At 40.4% G+C, this 17,956-nt stretch overlaps 1 protein-coding gene across 1 annotated transcript in view; it reads left to right on the plus strand.

Moving 5' to 3' along the window:
• The window catches only part of Aven (apoptosis and caspase activation inhibitor), a 137,505-nt gene that overhangs the window by 116,223 nt on the left and 3,326 nt on the right, over window positions 1–17,956 (plus strand). Inside the window, 1 exon segment of the mRNA XM_037205088.1 lies at window positions 16,579–16,649. Coding sequence (XP_037060983.1) covers window positions 16,579–16,649 — 71 coding nt within the window.

The raw sequence follows: 17,956 nt of genomic DNA on the forward strand, positions 1-17,956 counted from the left end.
CCTCAGCAAGAATACGAGATGGAGGGCCCTCTGTCCTGTCTTGCTCTGTCACACAGGCTCTTGGCCCTGTGCTTGCCTCTGTCCCCAGTTCTCCTCTCACTTCATGGAGTCCGTTGAACTTTGCACAGTTTCTTGTGTCGCACCACAGCAAGAAAACTTTGCCAGTTAACCGGGGTAAATCCCTAGTTGTCTAAGGTACAATATCCCGAAGGCCTTATTTCTTTCTGTCAGTTGTTTTGTTTTTTGCCATTATTTCACTGGGAGGATATGTTTCGCCCTCAGTCTTGGCTGGAAGTAGGAGTTATTATACTTTATCTAAAATCAGGAGTGGTTTAAATAAGAGTCTGACTGGATCAGATATACTTTAAAAAATTTATTTATTTTTTATTTTTTGGTTTTTCGAGATAGGGTTTCTTTTTGTAGCTTTGGAGCCTATCCTGGAACTCACTCTGTAAACCAGGCTGGCCTTGAACTCACAGTCCCTGCCTCTGCCTCCTGAGTGCTGGGATTAAAGACATGCGCCACCACACCCGGCATTTAGATATACATGTTTAAAAAGTTGTAGTAAGTAATACCTTGCCTCCAACTTTTATTTTTAACTAGAGATTCAACTGTTCTGCTTCTCTGGTTGACTTACTGAGACTCTGAGGTTATGTTGGAAGTAGATAAACCAGTTAGGATACAGCTGCAAAAAATCAGTTAAGAAATAGATGTGAGTGATACTAGGCAACCAGCAATAGAGTGAAAAATGTGCACATTCCAACACTATCCCTGAGGTGGGAACCAATGGAAAACAACAATTCAAATGAGAGGGTACCCTTCTAAGACAGAAAATCCATTAAAATCAAGGTCTGATTTTCACATCCTTTTCTAAATTTATTATATTGTCTGGGGAGGGGTGATATATGCCTGTGTGTGTGTCATGGTCAAAGAATAACTGGTGGGAATTAGTTCTCTCCTTCCGTTATGTGGTCCTGGGCATTGAACTCAGGTTACTAAGACTTGGTAGCAAGGGCCTTTAACAACTGAGCCATCTCTCCAGCAAACACCCCCTCACTGCCCAGCCTGATTTTTAAGATGCATATCTATTGTAGGGGGTAAGAATAGTTTACTTTTGACTCCAGATATGTTACCAACCAAAGGCAAGATTGAAAAACATGAGGATTCATGTGAAAAACCTGAGACATTTAAGCCCTGGGGGAAAGTTGAAGGAAACTTGCTTTAAATAAAGAAATATCCGGTAATTTAATATACTGCAGAATCAGAACATCACAGAGGTAGCCCCAAGGTTAATTTCTAGATGTTGCCTTTTAATTACATATGTCACAAATAGCAATTAGCATCTAGGAAAAATTATGTAGAAAATTGGAACATTATGTAAGCAACTGAATTAACTTAAAACAATGTTATGCTATTGCTTCTTTAAACTTTTAAATCAGGCTTATTTTGCTTTTTATTTTTGAAAAATGGTGGGTAAATGGATTTCATGATGGATTATCCTGTGTGTGTATGTAAGGCATTGTTCATGCTCACCTGTCCTGCCCCCCCGGCACCCCCCCCCTCCTGTGGGACCTCTTCATTTCAGATAGTCTTACATCTGCTGCTTCACTGTCTCATGCCAACATAGCCACATGAATTCTCACTCACACACACACACACACACACACACACACACACACACACACACACATCACACACACACACACTCATATATGGGAAATCCAGGTTCTGCACAAGAGAAAACTGAAAAGTTTGTATTTTCCACATTATACTCACTTGTTGCTTCCTTCTATTTTAGCGTGCTCTCTCTCTCTCTGTCTCTCTCTGTCTCCCTCCTCTCCCTCTCTCCTTCCCTTCCTCTGTCCCTCCCCTTCTCTCTCATCCCTGTAATAAGAAGGCTTATACCTCTCTATATCACATAATATACTTAGTAAGTGGTCGGGGAAGATGGCTCAGTTGGCGAATTGCTTGCTGCGTGAGCACAAGGCCCTGGTTTTGGGTCCCCAGCACCCACATACTCAGTGGCACCCCAGCCAGTTCTTGTAGTTCCACTGCTGGAAGGGCAGGCCAAGGCTCCCGAGCTTTCAGGTCCTGGGTTCAGTGAGACTCTGCCTTCAAAAACCAAGATAAAACAATCAGACCACAACCCATAGAACCATGGAGGCTATATATATATAGCATAGAGGTCCCTAGGACGACTGTGGCTTATAATAAATTTCGGTTTTACTCAATTATTGAAAAAAAATAGCCAAATGAATGGGAACACATGAACAATGAACCAAAGGCTGAGGGGCCCCCAACTGGATCAGGCCCTCTGAATAGGTGAGACAGTTGATTGGCTTGATCTGTTTGGGAGGCAACTAGGCAGTGGGACCAAGTCCTGTGCTCATTGCATGAGTTGGCTGTTTGAAACCTGGAGCTTATGCAGGGACTCTTGGCTCAGTCTGGGAGGAAGGGACTGGACCTGCCTGGACTGAGTCTACCAGGTTGATCGCAGTCCTCGGGGGAGGACTTGTCCTGGAGGAGGTGGGAATGGGGGGTAGGCTGGGGGTAAGGGGAGGGGGTGGGAGGGGGGAGAATAGGGGAACCCATGGCTGATATGTAGAACTGAATGGTATTGTAAAATAATACATATATATATTTAGTAAGGACAAGGAAGCAGGAAATGTAATTATACTATATAATCATAAAAATAAAACTAAATATTAAAAAAAACAAGATAAAGAGTGATGGAGGAAGACACTCAACTTTGACCACTGGTCTCCACACACATGAGCATATATGTACATGTTATCTTTACACAACATACATATACAAACACACGGCAAAAGGATATTCAGCAAATACTAGGAAAACGTGATTTTCATTAAAATTGTAAGTATAAATATAAAATATATTGATTTTATAAAATAGTCAAATTTATTTAAATATCTTTCCCAAAAAGGGTGTGGTGGCAACACCCTGAAATTTTAGCAGAGGCAGAAAGATTGTCACAGGTTCAATCCAGCCTGACCTACGTAGTGAGCTTCAGGCCAGCCAGAACTACATAGTAAGACCTTCTCAGAAACAGTGACAACAACAGAAAGTGTTAACAAACATTTAGAGTGTAAATCCTGTGAGAGCGGGTACTTTGTGCTGCATTCTGCATCACCAGCTTCTGGTGATGGTAGGCACAATACACATTTATGTCAAAGTGTGCAAATATATTGTAAGTGGGAAAATACAGTAACATACAAAAATACTTCCAGTATATATTTCATTCTTGGACACAGTAACTCCAGTTTGGGAGGATATATGTCAGAAGTACAGTGCTCAAGCCTTAGCTTGATGTTGGGATGTGAATCTTGAAGGTCAGTTATAAGGAAAGGCTATGACAGATCTGTAGCTTCCTTACGTCTGTGAATCTGCAGCTTTCTTTGCTTTGCTGTTGGAAGACAGACCATCTTACCACCCCAACTACAGGCGCTGGTTAGCTCATTACCCCTTCAGTTAGGCTTCCGTGTTGGTTGCCAATGGTTTCATTTTTCTCTTGCCAGAAGAGAGCAAGTCCTGCCACCGTGTGCGAGTGGCCACAGCTGCTCCCCAGGCTTCATTCCCAGGGTGGTTTCTTCTTCCTGTTCTTTTAGTGAGCAGCCTTCGGACAGAACGTGTATGTGGGTGGAGCACCAGTTCATTTTGGTTTGTTGCACATTTGATTTGAGTCAGAGCAGCTCATCAGGTGAAACTTAGAGCAGGTGGGCATGCTGATAGCATGCATCCATAGTTCCCCCAACCGCACTCATGTCTGCTCATGGTGCATCGCTCGGCACAGTGGTGACCTCAGCTCTTGTGCAGGAAATATGAAATACAGAAAGAACAAGCAAGAACTTTAAAGAAGAATTTAAATGGGGTCATTATGCACTGCAAACAGCACTTCACAAAGCAGACAGGCCTGAGGGACATCCTGCCTTCTAATACAAGTACGGCTTGTATTAAATCCCTTCCTATATATTAAAATTTTCCTAGGAGGAATTTCTAAAACTTGTTTATTATGAACAAATAGAATTTTTTAAAGCCTTCCTTTTTGGTATCTTCGACTTGTTATAACCCTTTTTAAAAACCATGCTACCACTTCCCATCTTACAGGTTGGTAGTACTGACTTCAGTAGTCATCACTAAAATATTCACATCTTGGAATATCTTTAGTTTCTTCTCTTCATTTTTGAGAGCTGTTTAAGAGCAACTACAATTGAGACCTCTGTCACCTTCAACTCCCTCCCACTTGTTCCCATCAGAAGTCCTCAGTCCCAGAAAATTCTGATTACAAACATAATTCTATATTTTACATTTCTGTTACATATTTAGCAAACTTCATGAAGATGTTTTTTTTCTTATTTCTCCATTCCATTACCCCTTTATGGCACATAGACCACTTAGAGTAATTTTTGGTTTAGTCTTAGACTTCTGTATTCATTCACCGGCTCATTTATTCTTCAACACATAGGTTTAGGTAGTAAGCACAGTTTCTAACTGTCTGCAGTGTGCCAGGCACTGTAGCAGTCCCAGAAGTATATGGTAGACTGCAGTGTGTGTAATATGCAGAAAGCATCCTGAATTCATGGGAAATGGGCTGGGACCCTCACAAAGGTCAGAGTTGCATATATTACTATAACTCCTGCAAACACTCCATAGAGGCTAAAAATGAAAACTCTGTAATAATATATGAAAATCTAGTTTGTTTGTTTGGTTTTGTTTTTTTTGAGACAGGGTTTCTCTATGTAGTTTTGGTGCCTGTCCTGGATCTCGCTCTATAGACCAGGTTGGCCTTGAACTCACAGAGATCTGCCTGGCTCTGCCTCCTGATTGCTGGGATTAAAAGCATTCGCCACCACCACCCAACTCAAAAATCTAGATATTGTTAATGGTTCACGAAGTCACAAGAGTAGGACCACTCTGCTGCACCATGTGGGGACTTGCCTTCACACTGTGTGGCAAATTGGTAGCGGTGAAAGCTACAGTTTTTGCTTTTATGTGCTCTAATTTTTGACAAGAAGCCTAATCAAAAATCTTTTAAAATTCAAATGACCTTGGAAAATGTTTGCTTATATAAATCACAGTAAAATAGTGTTTACCAAAAACAAAAAACACACCCAAGTGACAAAGTAAATTCAATGCTGATTTTTTCCTCCATTCAGAAACTCATACTCCTTGAGTTGAATAGAAGGAAGAGGTAGAGAAATAGATAATTAAGACATATTGATATGTGAGGTAGAGAAATCCAGGGAACAGTATGAGCCTCTTAATTAGCCTACTAATAATTTTCAAAACAAAGTCCCCATGCCAACAGAGGGAAGGACAGTAAGAAATAAACACCCACTGAATATGGACAGAAATGATCTTGGCACTGGTGAGAATAATTTTATTGTACTGACTGAGACTAAAGACACCAAAAACCAGGTGTGGTGGCACATTACTATAACCCTAGCACCAGAGAGGCTGAGGCCGGAGAATTGTGAGTTCAAAGCAGGCTTGGACTAAATAGATCCTGACCAAGTAATTAATAAATATACAAGTCCACCATTGTTGGAATAATGTGGCTTTAGAGTTTAAAATTTTTACTTTATATACATACCATTTAAAGTCTTTTCCTGCTGTAGTTAAATGGTATCCATTTTATGGTTTTGTTACTGCAATGTAGTTTGATATTCTAATGTATAGTTCTGAAAAATGGGGCTAGAGATGTAGTTCTGCCTCAGGTTCCATACCTAGCACCAAAAGAATCAAACAACAGTGTTCAAAATATAACATGACTATTTCTGAAGGTATTCTCAAATAATGTCTCTTAGAGCATCTGTGAAAAGTACATCACATCTGAATTCCCCAAGTATTTTATAGACCTTACATTACAGATAATAGGAATATTAATATTAATGATATAAAATGTGAGCATTTGGTGTGAACTATTAATAGGAATTTGGGGTTGTCTTTAGTATCAACATTTAATGTGACATCTTCAGTTATAATGCATGTTACCATTTGTAACTTTTGTCTTTTCATTATTCTATCACATTTTGTGTTCTAGAAACACCCAACCGCTTGTAGGGAGGGCCTCCAGTAGCTGCATTTCCCCCTCTGATTTAGGCTTGGCTTTTCATTTACAATTTCCTGGTTTGTTTTCCTCTGTCATCTTTCAAAGCAGGCCTCACCTCTTCTAGGAAGCCTCACCTGCCTCCACACTCCCTTGGGTTGCATCCTCCTCTACAGCAACGCAATACTTCTTTTCGTCTTTGTGTCCACTGTTGTGTGCTCTGTAGTTGACTATATGTTCACGACCTCACTTCAGACGGGCATTAAATGATTCAGTTTTTCCTTCTTTGGAGCAGTACCTGCCATGTGTAGCTGTATGCAGCTTTGTTGAGTGACTAAATAATTTTTTACTGTAATCTTTTTTTTTTTTTTTTTTTTTTTTTTGAGACAGGGTTTCTCTGTGTATAATGTTGGTGCCTGTCCTGGATCTTGCCTGTAGACCAGGCTGGCCTCGAACTCAGAGAGATCTGCCTGGCTCTGTCTCCCGAGTGCTGGAATTAAAGGTGTGTGCCACCACCGCCTGGCAGTAATCTTTTTTTTTTTTTTTTTTTTTTCCCTGTGTAGGCATTGGCATTTTTTGTTATGTTTGGGCAATGTGCATTGATTGCTAGATCTGAACTCCTTGATTGTTTATATAATGGTTTATACCAGCAGAGGTAACCAACAAAGTTAGTACTGGGGGTGTTAAGTTCAAAGTTAATTCTGAAGTGTCAGGTTATAAATGAAATACAAATAAACTTTTAGGGGGACAAAATCATTTATATACATATATAATTTTTGTTAGCATAAAAGATAATGAGTTTCATTATGACATTTAAATTTTATTAATATTATTGTATATTATGTGTGACGTGTATAGGGAGAGTTATGCACATACCATGGCACATGTGTGGAGGGCAGAGGACAACTTTGTGACTCCATTTTCTTCTTTTACCTCTAAGTATAATAACCTGGGTAATTGAACAACTTGGGTATTGAACTAAGGTTATCAGGCTTGCACAGCAAACGTTTTACCCACTGGCTCTTATTATGACAGTTTTATACATGTAAATCAATGTCCCTAGTCTGATCTGTGCCCCATTGCCCTCTCCTAGTCTCCTTCCCTCCTCTTGCTTCCGGGTCATATGTGTGCATGCACACATGTGTCTTCAGTTTAGAGTCTGCACGAGAGAAAACATGCAGTATTTCGTCTTTGTTCCTCCAATTCCCTCTTTTCCCTCTTCTCCCCCATCCCGTTGGATCTCTGTTTATAGTCCTTCTTTGCTCTCATGTCCTGTGTATTACATCTTGTCTAATTACGTCAGCAGCACAAAGATAGCATTACATACATGGAAAAAAAAATGAAACAGGAAAGTGAGTTTCACCACTCCTAAGCTGCTTTTCTGTCTCAGGGAACCTTTGTTCACTTGGTCTGTGTGAGAGCAAGGAGAGCAAGGTGGTTTTCCTATAGGAAATAGAAAATGGCACTGACTCAGTAAAGTGGTCTTGCATTTTGCTGGAAACCTCGATTTTGTTTCACACTTATCCCATATCAAAATCAGCAAGATGAGTAAGTTGAAAGACATATTCTCTAAGCTAAATTCCATCCAAAGAAGTTGAAATGTTATAGGAAGGTCACTGAAATATCCTGGGGGTGGGGGAGGGTTGTTGGTGCATCTCTAGACACAACCTCCTACCCTAGAAGCTGCTGCTATGGACTCACTGCCCATTCAGGAGCACCTAACACTCTACACAGCATTCTCTCCTCTCTCCTTCTATGGGAAGAGAATCCTTAATTCCTATTTGGCACAAGGCCTTCTGGGAAAAGTTAGATTATGTCCTTTGTGGTTCAGCAAAAATAGTATAATGTATGAGAAGTAAGTGGGAATACAATGTTACAGTTTCTGGAATCCCTCCATACCTGGCGATGAATGCCATGTGTCCCTTTCCCCTCCACTCTTCTTCCTTCTTGATGTTGCAGTTCTGGCTCAACAGCAGGAGCTCTGGCCATCATCTCAGAGGGAGAAGGGCCTCTCAGGAAGAGCAGTGAACTGGGAGGAGACTGGGCTACCAGGACAGTCTTTGACAGCCTGTCGAGACGTCTTTGGTCAATAGAGGTGCAGCCTTTTATCTTGAGCTGCCCTGATTATCCATGTCTTAGTTACACACACTCAGACCTGACCCTAGCTGACTCAGGGTTCCACAAATCAAATGTGTGATCTTAACAATGTCTGTGTCTCTCTGAAGTTCTTTGGATTCTCTTATTTATTCAGTCTTCTCAGATTATTTACTCTCATCTTAGAATGCTGTGCCAGGGTTTGATGTTGGCTTTCTTGTAAAAATGATTGATCTAAATAATTTTTCCACGTTGTCAACAGTGATACAGGGTCAGCACAGAAGTATTTCACCAGTAATTTGAAGGAAAGTAACTACATTCTAAGTTCCAGAATGTCAACATCACCCTTCTCTCATAAAGTCTGGAACTCTGACTCCCAGTTGTCCTTCCACGCACTCTACGCAGATGAACACCTGGTTTCTAGGGGTGTTAGGGAGATAGACACATCCTATATGTGAAGCTCAATGTGGACATTTGATGCTCAGGGGCTTCGGGAGCCTCCCAACTGGTGAGAAAATTAATTATAAGTCACAGTTGGGCAGGACAAGAGATTTTGATGATCTCTCTTGCTTGTATAGCTTGACCTAACTTTTATGATACTTAATGGCTTGTATTGTCTTCCTCTCAATAACAGAGTGAGGTGCTGTTCTGTTTTAGGTTAAACACTGAAGGACATCCATATTTAAAATAGTAAATCTGAAAAGGCTAAAATATTGAGAGTGATGAGAATTTTTATGCCTTATAGACTGAGCTCTGATCTTTCTTGGATTGACTTGTGTGAGCCTGTGGACTGAAGATTTACTCTGATTTTCCAAATATTGCTATGTGTCACAGATGAGGAACCTTCAGAAAGAACATTTAGGGCCTTCCATCTCCAAGGCAACCACTGTGGAGCTCATTTAGCCTCCTATTCCCTGTGGGAGCGTTGTCAGCCTGCAGTGTTCATGTGTGATTTCTTAAACTCTGGGTCCTGGTTGAGAAGGGATGGTGATAAGAAGGGGGCAGGGATGGAGCTTCCAATGAAGTGCTTGTCCAGAACTATCGAAACAAAGGATATGGGTCAAGTTCATGATTAAAAGCTCAGAACAGTAGGTGGATATGGTAATTCCAGAATTTGGGAGACTGAGGCAGAAGAGATCACAGATTTAAGGTCAGCCTGGATTATGTAGAGATATTTTTATTTCCAAAGCCAAACAAACAAAAAACCATAGGAACTAGGAAGGATCTCATTTGTGGGAAATGACCAAATGATAGGAATGGAATGTGAGGCTTGAACAGATTTCCACGGTCACCATCTGTGTTTATGTACACCTGGCCTATGCTGGCCAAAGGCACCATTTTCATATCTCTTTCTGTGTTCTTTATAGTTTGACCTGAATGCCCAGGCTCTCTGATTGTGTTAAGTGATTTTGTTGGGCTGAAAGTGTTTTTGTTTGTTTATTTTGTTAAGGGACCAGAAGGGTAAATTTAAACTGAAAGCAGTGTTATCTGTGACAATGTGGCAGACTTTTGAAGCATTCTGATTCTGTAGGATTCTAGCAAGTTTGTCCATTTTGCCTTGGGTCACATGACATCGGTTGGGCAGCTTGGGGAAGTTAAGCAGGGTGAGAGACCTGGACATCTTAAATGTAGTGATAGACTGTGTATACCTCTTTAACTCACCAATATTGCCATGGGAATATGTAGAGTATATAGAAGTTCATATTTTTAAAAACACTGTAGGCATTATTTCAGAAGCCTGTGATGATTTCTAAAACAAAGTAGTTTATTTCTTAATTTAGGTTTCATACCTTTGAATGGTGTGAACATATCAAATATTGGGGACCTAGATATAAAATATTCATTTGTTTTTATTCTGTGGAACTTAGAAGATTCTAGCAAACGTGGAGAGAGCTTTATTAGTTAATAAGAAAATAATTTATTAATACAACAGTAAATTCTGGGGTTGACAGATCTTAGTTCCTGCCCTCAAGAATATTTAACTTTTTCACAGATTCCCTTAGTTCTGGTTGGTTCAGTGCCAAAAACATCTTGTTGGCAAAGAGAGTTCAACTGGAAAAGCATTTGCAGAGATGAAAATTTCCTTCAACCCCACTACTTGCTGAGAGAGAGTTGCTCTTAAATTAGGTATATAGTTGTCTTGGGTAATTTTGTTAGTTTGAGGATATGATATATACATCATATATATATATATATATCAGATATATCATATTCATATTCTACACATTGATTTTTATATAATTGAGGCAATAGTTATATTTCAGTGTCAGTACATGTAGATCTACCTAGTTTTAAAAGGCTTTCATAGAGTGTTAGGTGTCTGTTTCACAAATAATCAAACATAACACCAGCCTACCTGAAACATCACTGTCAGGTGTCTGTTGGTGACTCTTGTCGTGGCACACTGCAGGCCTGTTGCTCTCCCGGCATTGACAGCTGTGAGATTACACCTGCCATCGCAACAGCATTCCAAACAGACTTGCCATATTCTTTAGGTACCAGCCTGCATCTGAGGTGGGCTGGTCACAGTAATGTTCTTCTGTAGTTAAGCTTTCATCTTCTCAAATAGTGAGAGAGTGGTTAAAGGCTTTGTTTCTCATCAGCACCTGGAGCTGGAGAGCTATTTGATGGTGATGAGTTTTACCCAGGGAATCTCAGAAATCAGAGCATTGTGTGCTGCTTAAAACACTCTCTTTGATTTACTTATTCATTGTATTCATTTGTGTGTGTGTGTGTGTGTGTGTGTGTGTGTGTGTGTGTGTGTGTGTGTGTATAAATGTGCAGAGTCCAGAAGAGCCTGTTATGTGTCTTCTTCCATCACTTTATGTCATAGTTCATGAGACCAGGTTGCTCACAGAACCTGAAGTTAACTGTTTTCACACAGCTGGCTGGCCAGCAAGCCCTAACATCTGCCTCTCTCTGTCCCCAGTACCAGGATTACAGACATGCAAGGCTGTGCCTAGCTTTTTAGGTGGTTTCAGGTGAATCTAAATTCCTGTCCTTGTGCTTATACAAGCTCTTTTGTCTACTGAGCCATCTCCCCAGACTCTTTTTGAATGTTTGGAAGCATTTTTAAAGTACCATCCCTCATAATTTTCTAATACTTGATTCTTTACACAATGACTTGATTTTTGAGAAAAACCTCTTTATTTTGGCTATAGAAGATAGCCACCGTTGGCAATAGAGCAAGGACTTTGAAAGCATAATAAAATTTGTCTCCCATCTTAGCTTTTATTGTGTGCCCTTCAAGCCTGTCGCTGGAGCAGAATGATTGGCAGCTTTTTAATGGGGCCTGGCTCTGAACTCAGTCCTCCCTTCTAACCTTCCTCAGATGGTATGGCCTGCCCTGCATGTTGGCATTCTTATTTGCAGAGTCAGATTTGGGGGATTGTTTGTTGTTTTGCAAGCTACAGAACAGCCTCAGTCTTTTGTTTTCCTTTAGGATATTGTGTGCATGTCTGGTAAGGCTGCCCTATGATCTCTTGTAAGTCATGAAACATGTCGTTGGTGGGAGTAGTGTGCTGGAGTAGAGTCGAGCGTGCTGTGGACCCACTGTGCACTGTTTCTTAAAGAAGGCCCTGGATTATTGCACAACCACAGGTCTGACCTGTGAGAAAGGAGCACAGGTGGTACCGCCATTCTCTTATGCATGTCATGGTAGAATTCAAAAGGAACAATTTTCACAATATTTTAGAAGAACTTGTGGTTCAGGGCTCCCAGTTTGGGAGTGTGAATATTCTTTCATCTTCAATGCCAGAATGAGAGGGGTTAGCAGTGGATGATACATAGCAGTCCTCTTCCTTTAGCAAGTTCGTTATTTAGAGCAATTAGCCTCTATGTGCTTCATCCATGAGGACTATTTAAAACTTAATTTTATTATTATTATTATTATTATGTGTATGAGAAAGAATGAAAAGTGTGTGGGCAAGAGAAGAGGGGTGACGAGGGGGAGAGAGCAGGGAGGGAGCATGTGTATGTTGCAGCACACATGTGGTGTCTGAAGAAAACCTTCCTCTGTAAGTTCTAGGAATGGAACTCAGGACAGGCCTGCACAACACGTGCTTTTCTCAACACTGGCCACCAGCCCTGAGGTCTTAAGACAAAACAAGATAAAAAAAACGCTGTTAAGTTATATCAGTGTGATGTTTACTGAAAGCAGTATTTTAGATATCTCATTCTTCCTTAAAATTTTCTTCTCTATACATGCTTGATTTTTCTGTGGGTTGGAAATGACTTTACAAGTGACATTGTTGATGATTTTTAGCTGTTTCTGTTCTACAAAGTTTGACATAGATTCTGAAATATTGTCAGTATGTCAATCTCTGAGGATCTTTTTCTACTGTGTCCTGTGTTTTTCCTTCTTCTCTTTAATAAACAGTCTGTAGAAAGCTTTAGATAGCTGTGGGCTGTTGTTCCTGTCATCTCCCTCTTTGGGCTGCAGCCTTAGGCTTGCACTCTCACAGCCTTTGGCTTGCACTCTTTCATAGCGAGCCTCCAGGATAAGGGTTGCTCCAGCAGGCAGGACTCGGGACCCTACCTGCAAACCTTGACTTTTCAACTCTTGTGCCTCTGTGGTTCTAAACTCCTGTTTGTGCCATTCATGTGGAAGCTTCCACTTACCCATGCACACATGTGCACCCATAAACACAATGTACCCACACACATAATAATGACAAAACAGCATTAGATAAAGCAGTTGGCTGTTGGCTAATTTTTTTTTTTTTTTTTTTTTTTTTTTTTTTTTTTTTTGGTTTTTCGAGACAGGGTTTCTCTGTGTAGCTTTGCGCCTTTCCTGGAGCTCACTTGGTAGCCCAGGCTGGCCTCGAACTCACAGAGATCCGCCTGGCTCTGCCTCCCGAGTGCTGGGATTAAAGGCGTGCGCCACCACCGCCCGGCGGCTGTTGGCTAATTTAAAAAACTCCAAGATTGTTTTTTTTTTTTTTAATTATTGCATATGTTATCAGCCGTCTTTCTTCATATACTGTTCTCTTGGCCTGCTTTTCTCCTGGGCTGCTTTATTCTGATTGATTTGCAGAGTCTGTTTCTATATTAGAAACAATAGCTCTTTGTGTGTCTGTGCTGGAAATGTTTCTTGTCACAGTGTCATCTTTGAGTTTGGTTTTATTGTCACAGAAGACCCAAGATAATTTCTTTATATCTTAATTTTGTGGAATTTAATTTATACTTCTCTAACTTCAAAATTCAGCCTTGTTTGTCGTTCTGCCTTCCCCAAATGTCTATGTCTTTGAACCACACAAAATATGTTTTTGGGTATTGGAATTGGGATGTTTTAGCTCCAATAAAGACCGATTCTCCACAGATATCATGTTCTGCTGTTGTCTGAATGTCCACATTCCTGGGTCTCTTCGGCACTTTCCTATTTTATGAGTAGCTCTCTATTTTATTCATTGAGATTTTTGAATGCATTTTTAAAATTGAAGACAGATTCTTCACCCTTTGAAAGGCTGATGTGGTGGTGCATGCCTTTAATCCCAACACTCGGGAGATGGGGCAGGTGGATCCCTGAGTTTGAAGCCATCTTCGTCTACATAGTGAGTTCCAGGCCAGTGAGGGCTTCATAGACTCTTGTCTTAAAAACAAATAAATCTACCTTTCATTTCTTGGTTTACATATTTTTAAAAAATGATTTGATAAATCTTTTTGAGATTTGAAATGAACATTGATTTTATAGATGATAAATTTGTTTTTCATTTCCCTTGGTAAAAAGTTTGAAGTAGTTGCTTTTAATAAATGTTTATTATGCTTTATTCCTAGAAATTCTGTGTATATTCATGTTAGGTTATTCTATTTTACTTTCAAGTGGATTTTAAGAGAGCTGCTTATTTTTATTATAAATTTTCTGAAGCCTTTCCTACTCATTCCTTTAGATTTTCCTAGTACAATAGTAACAGTGTTTTCTTCAGATTGTTATGGTTTCATTTATTTTTCTAGTATTGATAATTCATTCTTTTCTTTAGTTGCACTGGCTGTGACAGAAATTAATATATGCATGCACACACACGCACTGGCATGTATTTGCATGCGCACACACACTTTATCCCCTCCCCCCTCCTTCTTTCGAGGCTGAATTTCATGGTAGAGCCCTGGCTGGCTTAGGATTTGCTATGTAGACCAGGTTGGCCTAGAACTCAGAGTTCCACCTTCCTCTGTGTCCCAAGTGCTGGAAGTGTATACAACCATGCCTAGCCATATCTATTTATTTTATTCATGTGTGTGTATGTGTATGTGTCTGTGTCTGTGTCTGTGTGTCTGGGCACACAAGCCACATAGAGTGTGTGGAGGTCAGAGGAGGCCAGCACTCAGGAGGCAGTTCTCTTCTCACCATATTGGTCCCAGAGGATCAAATTCAGATAATCAGGCTTGGTGGCAAATGCATTTCACCTGCTGAGCCATCTAGCCCACCTGAATATAAATATATATATATATATTTATTATAAATTTTATATTTTATTATATATTTTATAAATATATATAGTGTATGTATATATGTGCTAATTTTTAATTTTTGAACTTTTAAAATAATTAAATGTTTTTCCAGCATGATCACAGTTTCCCCTCCCTCCCTCTTCTCCCAGTCCTCCCCTGAACTTTTCCTCTTTTCCCCCAACTACTCCTCTTCTCTCTTCAGAAGGGACAGTGTCCCATGTATATCAGTCAGCCATAGTATATCAAGTTGTAGTAAGACTGGTACCTTCTCTCCGGTTGAGGCTGGACAGGGCAACCCAGTGGAGGAAAGGGTCCCCAAAGCAGGTAACAGAGTCAGAGACAGACCCTGATCCCACTGTTAGGAGAAATTCTCCTGGCTTTCTGTTACTTAGGTAAGATTGGTTGATGTGCATACTTCTTTAAGAAAAAAAAAAAAATGAGGCTTGTGGGTATAACCCCGGTAAAGTACTTGCCTAGCAAGCACAAAGCATTGGGTTCCAGCCGCTTTATTGCCGGAAGAATAGAAAGTTGGTTCTTTTCTTGTGCTTCTCTGTTTTGTTTTTCCCCACTAACTATAGAACAATTACATTCTTGTCCTTTGTTCTTTATTTAGTAACGAAGGTATTTAAAACTTCAACTTTTTCTTGCAGAATTCTCCTCCAAGCTTCTGGGTAGATTTCTATTAGTTTATAACTCTCTCCTGTATCCTTACTCTCCAGTTTCATTTCTCCTGATAAAAAGTAATGTAGGTACAAATGATGTTGCACAGGCATTTTATACAGTAAGCACGGAGAATCACAATAGATGCGTGCATATATGGACACATAAGACCTCATTCATTTTAAAAATTTTGAAGTATCAGGTTGGTTTACCAACAACGAAATGTGTTGACTCTTCTCCACTTTTGGTCTTTTCTCTACTTTTTACCTTTGTCTCTCTCTTCCTTTTTGAATTTTCTCTCCCCACTCTGTTAATCAAAGGAAAAGAATAAATCTCATGGTTCTATCACCTGGGCGATAACACACAGGGCAGAGGTGGCCTGTGATGTTTTTAAAATACAAGTAGGAGATGAAGGGCAAGAGGCACATGGTTCTTCAGGTTCTTTAGACAAGAAGAAGATGAGATAGAACATTGAATTGTCTACATGAAAGTGCGCAAACAGGCTGCCTGGGGAGATAGAAAGTAAATGAAGTGGGACCAAATTTAGATCCTTGTGAAAGCTAGAGAGAGAATTCTTCATGTGTAATGAATTATTAATGCAAATTTTCAGATGCATATGCATGTACAAAGCAAGCCTTGTAGCAGATCATAGAGCTTACTGCCCAGGATCATTTTCAATACTTACTTATGTTACCATCATACGTTGTTGCTTACCTCAAGACTCAGAGTAGTGTGCTATGGTTTACACAATGGTCTAATGCACCATCTTTGAGTTTAGTTTGTTTGACATTCTGACTAGGTGACATTTGGAGTGATAATGGAGGTTATTAAGAGTATAACTCATCAAAAAGATAGTCTGTTATCATTGTGGGTCAATCCAGAGATGCTGTCCTTCAGTCTCATCTTCCCTCTTCTGCCTTGCTGGCCCTCCCATCATAAATACACACTTCTTTGCATACACTGAGCAGAAAAGATGGAAATAGACTAGATATGGGTAAATGACCATGTTTGCAGGCCTGTTTGCTTGTCCCTTGACGTGTGGAATGGTGGTTTATTGAGTGAAAACTGAATAAAGTAAGTGTAGCTGTCAACAGCATTTTCCAGAGCCCAGATGTATGCACTGGGTCCAGGACTTGCAGGATGGTGTCACTGTATTTTGGAAGGTTAACTATTCAGAATGTCACTTGTGCTCTAAAATGGAAACAGAGAAACTGGGTGTCTTCTGTGTATAATTGTGTGTGTGTGTGTATATATGTAAATAAAATTGTATATGTGCATATATATTATATACATTTTTTTTCTATTCCTAGGGGACTCCTTCTCACAGTTCCGATTTGCTGAGGAGAAAGAATGGGATGGTGAAACTTCATGTCCAAAGCAGGTAAGACAAGTTTGTCTTGAATGTCTCAAGACAAAGCCCTGCACCTTTCCATTATAGCAGAGATTAATCTTATGGAAAAGAGCTGTAATCCATATGCATTCTCTGCTACTGGCTCTGGAGAGAATGTATAAGAGACCTAGTTGATAAGGTCCTTCAAGCTTGAGTTCATTAGGCCATCTGTGAATGTCTCATAGGTTGAGTTGTGAAGTAGGAAATTAATGGTTATGATTTTAACACAGTAGGTTACTTTGCTATTTTTTTCTTCTGCTTCTTTTTGCCAACTTCCCCTTCCCTGACATTCCTTCCTTAACCTTGTACCTCTATTACCCTTCTTTTAGTAGTACAAAATAAAAACAAGCATCATAGAAGGCCTTCTGGCAGTCCTTAAACCACAAAGGCTGTGTTTGTGCTGTAGGTTTAGTCAAGGTCCTTGCTGTGCTCATGAGTAAGGAATGGATTGGGTGCCACTTTCCCTCCAAAGATCTGTAAGAAAGGATTTCACTGTTTCCCAGCCTGACCTCAAATTCATGACCCTCCTGTGTCTGTCTACCAAATGTTGAGATTATAGAAAATCACTACACACCTGGTTTTTCTCACATTCTTTTATGGTGAGATGCAAGTGTATGCATCTATGGGAGGGAGGGACAGGGGAGAGGAGAGAGGAAAGAGGGGAGAGAGGAGAGGAGAGTCTTCCTCTACCACACTTGACCTTGAGATGCCCCTACCATAGAGCTATTAATCTAGGGATCTCTGGCTTTTTGCCAATGTGAAGTCAGTAATTACAGGACAAGACACGGTCCTGGGTGGGCCTATGAAAGTCTGTGTCCACCACTGGTGGTGGATGGTGTTTGCCTCTATTAGAATTCATTAGGACCAGCTCTTAAGGGCTTGTTTCCCTTAGGTCACCAGGACACCTACAAGGTAGCTAATAGGACGGTAGATAATCAGCCACTGGTTTGGCTGTAGACTTAGCAGGGATGTTGGTTTGAAACAACAGTGCAAGAGTGTAACTTCATTCCTGGTGGAAAGGGTCAATGGAAGCTTTTAGTGCCACCACCACAGAGTGCTGCTGGCTGGAGAGAGGAAGTTGCTGTTTTCGGATCTGAAGAGAAGCAGAGCTTACCCACCAGCTCTTTTGGGGACACCTGGCAACCCCATGTCACCACCTAACCAGCTCTTCTCTCTTCTGCCTAGGACCGGCAGTCTAAATTTAGGGGAAGTTTCTGGTCAATTTCATTAAAATGCTAGTTTTCTCCCAATCTTAAGGCTACGGTGTCAGCTTGGTGTGATGGTGACCACTGCCCAAC

Source organism: Peromyscus leucopus, chromosome 4 (assembly GCF_004664715.2).
Source record: "Peromyscus leucopus breed LL Stock chromosome 4, UCI_PerLeu_2.1, whole genome shotgun sequence".
In the NCBI taxonomy this organism is placed as follows: Eukaryota; Metazoa; Chordata; class Mammalia; order Rodentia; family Cricetidae; genus Peromyscus; species Peromyscus leucopus.